Source organism: Cibotium barometz, chromosome 5, assembly GCF_041138505.1.
Source record: "Cibotium barometz isolate CiBa-2024 chromosome 5, ASM4113850v1, whole genome shotgun sequence".
Lineage (NCBI taxonomy): Eukaryota > Viridiplantae > Streptophyta > Polypodiopsida > Cyatheales > Cibotiaceae > Cibotium > Cibotium barometz.
The window spans coordinates 33,261,957-33,271,364 of NC_141050.1; the positions used below are offsets into that span (position 1 = coordinate 33,261,957).

Consider the following 9,408-nt stretch of genomic DNA (forward strand, 5'->3'; position numbering starts at 1 on the left):
CGGCAAAAGAAAAAAAAACACACACCATAAACTAGCTGGCTGCAGCTTGGACAAAGACTAGAGGAAACCTACAAGTCAGCTGATATAGCAAAACGATATACCAGTGGAAATTCATGTAAGTTCCCAAAGTCAACAAAAACCAAAGTGCAATTTTAACTCCATGAGAGCCCACTCACAAAGCTTCAAATTATCAACTCAATGCTGCATAGCAAAGACTGTGCGTTATGACTTCCCCACTCATGTCATCAACACCCAAGAAGAGGTGCAGGTTTATGCATAAAGATTTGACTGCTTTGGTAGACAAGTCTTCATGAATAAACCACCATGCTGCGTTGCTATCACTTCTCCAGAGGTGAAGGGCAGACTCACCCATGAAAGGCTAGAACTACAGAACACACATATACACATGCACCCACACACAAAGAGTGCACACATACAGAAGCACAGAAAATGATAGCCATGATAAATCACAATGGAGTTCATGTATTCTAATCCCATGGAATCATAGGAAAACTACAAGAATATACACTCATACAGAAGCACAGAAATGGTAGCTATGTCTAATCCCATATAAAGGCTTCAGTTAGAATCACTAGGCCTGACCAAATGATGAAATTGTCATGCATAACAAAATCTACATTTCTATCCACCACTGCTTCTGGTCAGAAGAAAACCCTCAGATTCCAATAGAACTCTTTATCCTTTTCAGTGAAGCTTCCCTTTGAAGGGTAAAAGTTGGACATATCAAACTTCAGAGAGTCCATCTTTGATCTCCGACGTCTATGAGTACCAATGAGCAATTGCCAAAGTAGGCCAAATTGCGTACGGCAAGGGCCACTCCTAACAAAACTAGCCAAATTTCATACAGCAAGGTCGGCTCCAAACAAGCCTAATCAAAATCTGAGTCTTCTTCCACTGGTTCTGGTTCAGGCGCCAACTTGGCTTCCTCATCAAAGTCATATGGATCCCAATGGAACTCTTTGTCTTTTTTGAGAAGGGTACCCATTGAAGGGAACAAGCAGGACAAATCATATTTTGGCGGGTCCTCTCCAATTTCCGACCAGTTGTCTGCCTCCGGAGTGTCCCAAGGGAGCTCCAGGGGTGGAAGAGTTCTTTGAGGGAAAATGGAAAATCCTGGTGGTTTGGGCTTAGGCGTTGTCTCCTGCACAGGAGGGGCTTCTGGAAGATCGTCCGGGATGTTAGCATCAAACCCACCTTGCGGTCTAGCTCCAGGTCGAGATCTAGCTGTGATGTCCAGCAAGCCAAAATCAAATTCAGGACCTTTTGGCCTGGGAATCGCAGTATCAGCAAACGCATTGTTGCTTCCAAAGGGTGACCTGGCTTCAAATGTAGAAGAGGCATTGGCATTGAAATTGGACATTGTGGTGCCTTGAGAAACAGGAGTTCGTGGCCTAGGACGAGGTCGCCGGCGCGGCAGGGGAGGGTCGTTGTCGCGATAAGAGCCACTATCAAATGAGAAGTTGGAGAAATCGAACTTTCCAGAGCTTGTCAATGGGGATGTTGGTGTGGTAATTGATGGGGTTGTGGGTAAGGTGTTCAATGGAGTTGCTGATGGGGTGCTCAATGGGGAAATGGTTAGGCTGCTTGATGGGGATGAGACAGGAGTAGAACCACCTATCCCGCCAGGTCCTGCAGTAGATGTGCTGCTACTGCTGCTACTAAGTGTAGTGGTCTGGACAGAAGAGGTGCTGCTGCTCCTGTTGCTGTTGCTATTGAAGGAAACAGCGGTGATACTGCTGCTGTTGAATGATGCGGAGCCAAAGGTACTACTATCAAAGGGTTTGGACTCAAATGCCACAGCCCCAAAGGTAGCATTATCAAAGGGTTTTGCGGCCCCAAGGGTGGCATTCTCAAAGGGGTTTGGAGAAACACTGCTAGATTGACCAGTACTGCTGGGTACTGGAGGCACAGTAACGCCAAATGCAGTACTGCTAGGCTCTTCCACGGCTGTGGTGCTGGGCGATGGCGATGGCGATGGCGATGTGTCGTGAGGGATGTGGACTATATTGCTAGGAATGGAACCCCAATCTTCTGCAACAGGAGGGAGAGAAGAAGAAGAGTCCATACCAGAGTCAAAGCCACCGAAGCCGCCCACGGTCCGGGAAGAAGGAAGAGGGGGCCGGGAAGCAGCCTTGTCAACCCTGATAGTGCGCCCATCCAGCAGTTTTCCGGACATCTGCGAGAGAGCGGTATCAGCGTCTGCATCAGATTCGAAGGTAACGAAGCCGAAGCCCTTGGGACGACCTGTCTCGCGGTCGCTGATGAGCTTCACCTCCACGACCTCGCCATGCGCAGCGAAGGCCCTCCTCACTGTCTCCTCGTCCGTGCGGAAGGATAGGCCCCCCACGAAGAGCTTAGTGCTGAATCTGCGAGTGAGCGACCGCAGCACACCATACTGCTGCTGCTGTTGCCGCCGGAGAAGAAAGGCAGCCATTTTGCTCTGAAAGGAGGACACAACATAACGCAGCAATGTATGGCAAAAAATGTGAAGGTTTAGGGTTTAAGCAGAAACGTGGAAAGTTATACGACCAAAATCTTTTCTGAATAAAAAGACTTTACCAATTCTAAGGTTTTTTGAGTAATTTTCAACGAGTTTGACAGAGGATAAGCACTAATATGTTGGCGCCCATGCCCTTGTAATTTTGGGAAGTTCGAGAGGATAAGCACCAAGATTCTTCCTTGTTGTAGTGAAAGGGACAGCGAGAGAGAGGGACGCCCACAGGGAGGAAAATGCAAAGAGAGAGGGACACGTGCACAAGGAGGGGGAGAGAGACAGAGGGAGGAGGTGCGAGAGATAGTCGGAGAGAGAGAGAGAGGGAGGCACGCACAAGGAGGTTGAGAGAGAGGGACGTGTGCACAGAGAGAAAGACGGGGAGGAAGGGGGAGAGACTGACGAAGAGAGAGAGGGATGCGTGCGCAGGGAGGCTGAAAGAGAGAGAGAGATGGGGAGGAAGAACCTTAATTAATGCCCACTAGGCATTAATTAATGGGAATAACACAATTTATCTGAATAAATTGTATTATCCAAATGCTTAAAATCAAAGACACGTCAATTTGAACCTTATTCCCTATAAGTCACAGTATAGGGTTATACGGCTTTAAAATGTGGAACAAGTGCATTGACTATCTCCATCTATCCCAATACCAGGCCTAATCCTTCTTGAAACCCTAATTCAGTAAAAAAGACTTAGGCCAACTTCCCAGCACTACTCATGCAGTTACTCTCTTAGATGAAGAAGAAGATGAACAAGGTCAAAACCATGTTGCCGTTGAAGTAAAAGGAAGAAACAAGCAAAGTTTAGTGATCAAAATAGAGGGATCTCATGGAGGTACCCCATTTACCGTTCTTATTGATTCTTAGAGTACCCATTCATTTTTGCCTCTGTCTTGTGTAAAAAAGTTGTATCTTAATAAAGAGAAATCTTCTCATGGGCTTAGCATGAAAATAGCCAATGGTAGGGAAGAGAACCATTTGATAACCAAGAATCTTAAATTTAATGGCACCCTTACTCAACCTATCATGCTCAAAAGATCTATTAGGCAAGGGTGCCCTCTGGCCCCTCTTCTTTTTGTGATTGTGGTTGATGCCTTGGGATGGCTTGTCTCTAAAGCTTTGGCTGATGGTACTATTAAAGGAGTTAAAATTCCTGGTTGCAGCAAGGATTTGTGTCGCGGATGACACCAATTCCTTCATAAGCAATGACCCTCAGTCCATCCAAACCTTCTGGAATTGCCTAGAAAAATTCTATCTTGCTAGTGGTTCCGTTATAAATCATTCTAAAACTGGATTTTGGTCTTCTAAAGGGCATTCTCCCCCTTTAATCCTTCAAGCTGGTTGTAAGTCGATTGACAAGGGTGAGATTTTCAGACTGCTTGGTATTCCTATGGGCTTCGGTGTGTCTCTCAAAGACAGGTGGAGATGGGTTATAGACAAATTTAAAGGTAAGTTAAGTTTGTGGAAAGATTACCAGACCTCGTTGTCTTCAAGGTTGTTTGTTCTTAATCACTACTTGCTTCCTTCCATTGTGTATTTTATTTGCTGTTGGAAACCTCCTAAAAGTCATCTGCTGTTGGAAACCTCCTAAAAGTCATCTGCAGTTACTTCACTCTCTAACCTCAAATTTTTTGTGGGGAGGGGATGGTTACAGCAAAAAAATTTCTAAGGTTTCTCTTAAAATCGCTTTGCTGCCTAAAACTCAAGGGGGGCTGGGCCTTCTAGATATTAATAAATTGGCTATTAAATTGGCTTCTAAATGGATCTGCAAGAGTATGGATTCAGAAGATTACTCGACTTTCTCATAAAAAGAAACTGTCATCATAAGTTTCACATTCATGGTTTGAAAGCGTGGACTGGTTTTAATGCCTTAGAGATCTTTCTTTCTAGACAAAAATTCCACCCTAAAGGCTCTTCCCTTATCTGCTCCATGTGGATAGCTTGGGATGATTATAGGAACCATATCTCTATTAAACCCAAGTTCAGATTTTCAGCCAGCTGTCTTTGCTTTGAATCCATTTGGTTTGGTCTTCAATTCCTTGTTATAGAAAAAAACCTCTGGACTAAAGCGCATAAACTTTTTAAGGCAGGTATACACACTTGGAAGGATATTTGGTCCACGCAGGGCTGGACTCTAGAGTTAGCTAACAATCTTTCAACCAGCTATACAGGAATCTGTTATAGGACAGAATTGGCTTGGTAAGTCAGGCAGGGCTCACTCCTTGTCAAGGTAAGTTTCTCATCTCCCAATGCTGCGGGTGGACTTCAAGTAACTCTTTTTCCCCTCTTCCCCTTCTCCATAGTAGCAATGCTTTTCTTATTTCTAAACTTAATGAAAAATGGAAGATTAACTGGAGCATTAACCAGTGGACCTACAGATTTAAGGTAATTTGGGCACTTTCAGGAAGCATGAAGAAATCTTGCCTCCTTTGGTTGATTGCCCATCATGCTGTTTGGACTGGATTGAGAGCTCTGCAAATAGGGAAGGGAAGTGGAATGTGTCTCAGATGCAATTCCAACCCGGAATCTATCCAACATCTTTTCTTTGGCTGTCCCCACAATCAGAAGTATCTAAAAATTCTGCATGAATGTGTTTATTTGATTCACCCTAATAAATATAATGAAAAGGAAATTTTGTTGGGAGAGTGCCTCTACCTTGATCCTTTGCTTTGGCATAATATTAGAGGTGCTATGCTGAATTGTATTTGGAAGGAAAGAAATGATGTTGTGTTTGCATGAAGGAGTACCAGTCATAAATCTGAGTTTATGGCTGAGATGAGGAAATTTGCTTTGCAGGACACAAGAAGAATTAAAGACATTTTGGAGAAGGGAAGGACCATGCTGCAATTTATGCAAGATCACAGGTGGCAAACCTGGTAGTCAAGGATTGAAAGGATCTACTCATCAACCAGATCTCATATGATGCAAGGGATCCTTGCTGTTACCACTCGAGAAGTGGAATGAATCTCAGTTCTTTTGGGTCTTATGTAGTATTTTTTGATCCTATAGATTTTCTTGGTTCAGAAAGCATTCTGCTTTCTCCCTTTTGGAAGTTTTTTATTCAAGTGTCAAAACACTTAAAACACTGCCTTTCACTCGAGCTCTCTTTTTAAGGTCAAGAGATAGATAAGATTCTTTAGACGTTCTTCGCTTCTTAGCTTCACAGGCTGAAAGGTTCTCGGCGGTGGATTAAAGTTCTTGGCTTCAAAATGTCGATTATTGCAACCCTTACTCGGGCAAAAAAAACCTCTTCTTTCCCTTAAAGGAGGCAAAGAAGAACAGCTAGGTCAAAGATCTTCAAGTTTAGCTTTGGCCCTAGTAACCACTAAATTTTCTCCTGCTATATCGATCTGCTTGAGAAGGGTCTTGGTTGGGATTTCTAAAGGAGATCTCTCAATTCATCATCCATAGCCCACACCGCACTGGTTTATGAGGGTAGTGCACCTTGGTCGGGGTGGCATATTTTAGAAAGATAAAAAACATTATTTAGACCTATTTCGCTTAAATCATTCTTAAAGATGTTAAGAAAGTTTATTAATCTTTAAAAAGTAAGTATAACTACGTCATTTTTAGGAGGTATAAACATTTCCTTATTTATATACAAAAAGAACTCACTTTCACAATCCTTACAATGGCCTCATAGGATCTGAGTAAACATAGGAATAAGTAAATGACATCTTCTATCAACATGAGATAGAAGACTTGAGTTTTTTATGAAATTCATCATCAATTAAAGTACCGTCATTGACTATATGATAGGTAACTACAATATCAACAAAATAAGTTAAAGTACCATCATCATCATTAGTTAAAGTACCATCATCGACTATATGATAGGTAACTATGATATCAACAAACTCAAATGTATGACACAATGCTAAATTAATAGTCCAATAAGGTGTAGGTCCAAAAAGAACATACACAAGGCAAGCTGAAACATTGTGGAGCCATGATCTCTACCATATGGCTTCTTTGCCCTCTAAAATAATGTCGCTTGTATCGCTCCACTCCCTCTCATCTCATCTACTATGTTACTAACATGTTGGTAACTTCGAAATAAAGCAGATCCCAAGAGATGACACGTTCATGAGCAAATGGGTCCAAGTGAACCATAGCATCATCCCAATCAATGAAAGAACTACTTTCCATTAGTTTCACTTAAAAAAATCAACTTTATTACTTATTTATAAGGATATTATATATAAAACAATTTGTCACAATATCATATGCCATGCCATATCATGAAGGTAAGTCTCTCTCCCTATCTGAATGATAATGCTCTCTAACCCCTGGAGGAATCGCTATCTTACTATAAGGTAGGTGTTGGAACATAAGGTCCACCTCATCCTAACACAACAACTACTAGGGAGAGAGATTAGCGGTTCCTTCTGAATTGTTTTCCTTTAAGTTCATCTTTCCATTCAAGAGAAACAATTTGCAATTTCCAATTCCAATCCGAATTTCTTTATGATAAGATTTTCATTCAAGTTCATCTTTCCATTTAAGAGTTAATAAACAATTTCCAATTTCCAATTCCAATCCAAATTTCTTCATGGATAAGATTTCCATTCAAATTCATCTTTCAATTCAAGAGTTAATTTCCAATTCCAATCTGAATCTCTTCATGATAAGATTCCTGCACTTGAGGCCTTGTGGAAGTTTATTGGTTGCTTGACACCAGAATTATACTCCAAATACCTTGGTCCACGACCTTAATACATTCATGGTTCCAATACTACCCAAATCATCCCTAGGATTTTTTATAACTCCACTTCTGGACTCTTCCAGGAGTCGTGGGTCACGGCCTCTCCTAGGACTGCATCACTAGACCTTGTCTTCGTCACACAGTGGGACCCGAGGAGGGGGTTGGGTTGGGTTCCGCCTCTACTCCTCATTATTCTTGGAGCCCATACCTTATTTAGGAGGCCAACTTTATCCAAAATGAATTCAAACAATGAAATACAAATCTCTAAGCTCAAACCATTCCTTTATTATTTTCCACATCTTATGAGTTATTTGTGGCTCCATCCCTGGGATAAAGTTCCAGTAATTGTCAACTGGGAGGTTTCTTGTTGAATCCTTAGTCTTTTTAAACTCAAGCTTACACAAGAATCCCCCTATCTAAAAAATCTTATATATATTTTGAAACTGATTCTGAAACTAAGTGCTCATGTCTAAGTCTTGTTTTATCATGTTCACTAAGTCCCAAAGGATCTAATTTAAGAGTTTCATATCTTTATGGACTTATACACACATATTTCTTCCCTTCACTAATTCAATATAAAATACCCAAATTTCAAAAGAAGAAATTCCACATATAATCATATAGTCAAATCAACATGTCTAAATTTTCATGTGGGCTAAAACTCAACTTCACTTAGTTAAACATCACCATAAATGCTTCAACCTTTCTTTACTTCAAACAAATGAGATAAGAAAAGACGTCGATAGATCTATACATCAAAACTTGACAAATCCTATGGTTAGATTAGATTAGTCAAGCACAACATTCTTCACATCCATATAGCCTTATTATGCCCTCATGCAATAAAACAATATCATGATAAACCTAATCTATACTAACAATATCACTTTGAGCATCATCTTGTTTAACACCACCACATGCATTATCAAAGTTAAGAATACTACGATTTACATCATCTAGAAAATCAAAATCATTACATATACTAAGCTAGGTCTATATCTTATAGATTTATCAAGACCATAACATACACTATCTAAACAATCAATATTATGGTATAATTAATCCAAGCTATATCTAAGATTTATCAAGATCATAACATACACTATCTAAACAATCAATACTATGGTATAATTAATCTAAGCTAGAAGAAAAAAAAACAACTTACTCTATCTAGACTAGCAAAGAGAAACCCTAATCTCTTCTCCCTTACTCTCATTACATAATTTCATATAAAAAGGGGTAATCATAAAGTGACTAAATCCCTTTTCCCTTTTATGAGAATCAATATGAACTACATAAGCATGAGATGCACCAATCACATAAGTATGCACTACCTTTGACATCATAGACATAGTGAGTGCTCGTATTATCTACACAAATATGTACCTTCATTAACCTTATTCACATAAGCCTAGCCTTAAATTTCATTGAACTTATTCACATAAGTCTAGCCTTAAATTTAATTAACCTTATTTACATATGCCTAACCTTGAATTTCATTAACCTTATTCACATAAGCCTAATCTTGAATTTCATAAGCCTAGCCTTAAATTTCATTAACCTTATTCACATAAGCCTAACCTTGAATTTCATAATTCATATAAGCACGAGCATGCATCTTTATTATCTTGAAAAGTATGTACATGCCTTACTTCATTATGTACATAGATTTGTATTATATTATTCATGAAACCATACGCATATGATACATCATTAACATGGGCATAGATATGCATAGCATCACTCATGAAACCATACGCATATGATACATCATTAACATGGGCATAGATATGCATAGCATCACTCATGAATCCATATGCATGCATTGCATCATTAATATGAGCATAGACATGCATAACATCACTCTTATGTATGTATATGTAAGTATATATATCGCCTATGAATCCATATACATGCACTATCATTAATATAACATCAATTATAAAACCATATGCATGTATTAGAATGCATGTATTAGAATAGACATCACTCATTATATATACAATTTGTACTGAAGTGGGTATATCATGGAGAAATTTATCCTCTATGCCCTTATATAAAACATGATACCAAACATCGCTAGAAATATGACATCATATATTTGACATAGACAATCACCCACTCACAAGTTTGACCTCTAGACAAGAAAGATTTCACAAATCTCACCACACCCTATCTCAATTCGATA

The 9,408-nt window shown here is 39.9% G+C and overlaps 1 protein-coding gene across 1 annotated transcript; it reads right to left on the reverse strand.

Annotated features, from left to right (window-relative positions):
* Positions 1-681: 681 nt before the first annotated feature.
* On the reverse strand, positions 682-2,541 carry LOC147638378 (uncharacterized). Its single transcript, XM_086798310.1, has one exon. The coding sequence runs from the start codon at positions 2,453-2,455 to the stop codon at positions 890-892; it is 1,566 nt and encodes a 521-aa protein (XP_086654436.1). The 5' UTR covers positions 2,456-2,541; the 3' UTR covers positions 682-889.
* Between the last annotated feature and the right edge of the window lie 6,867 nt (positions 2,542-9,408).

Coding starts and splice junctions, on each gene's coding strand:
- LOC147638378 (XM_086798310.1), bottom strand. CDS start 2,455: ATGGCTGCCTTTCTTCTCCGGCGGCAACAGCAGCAGCAGTATGGTGTG.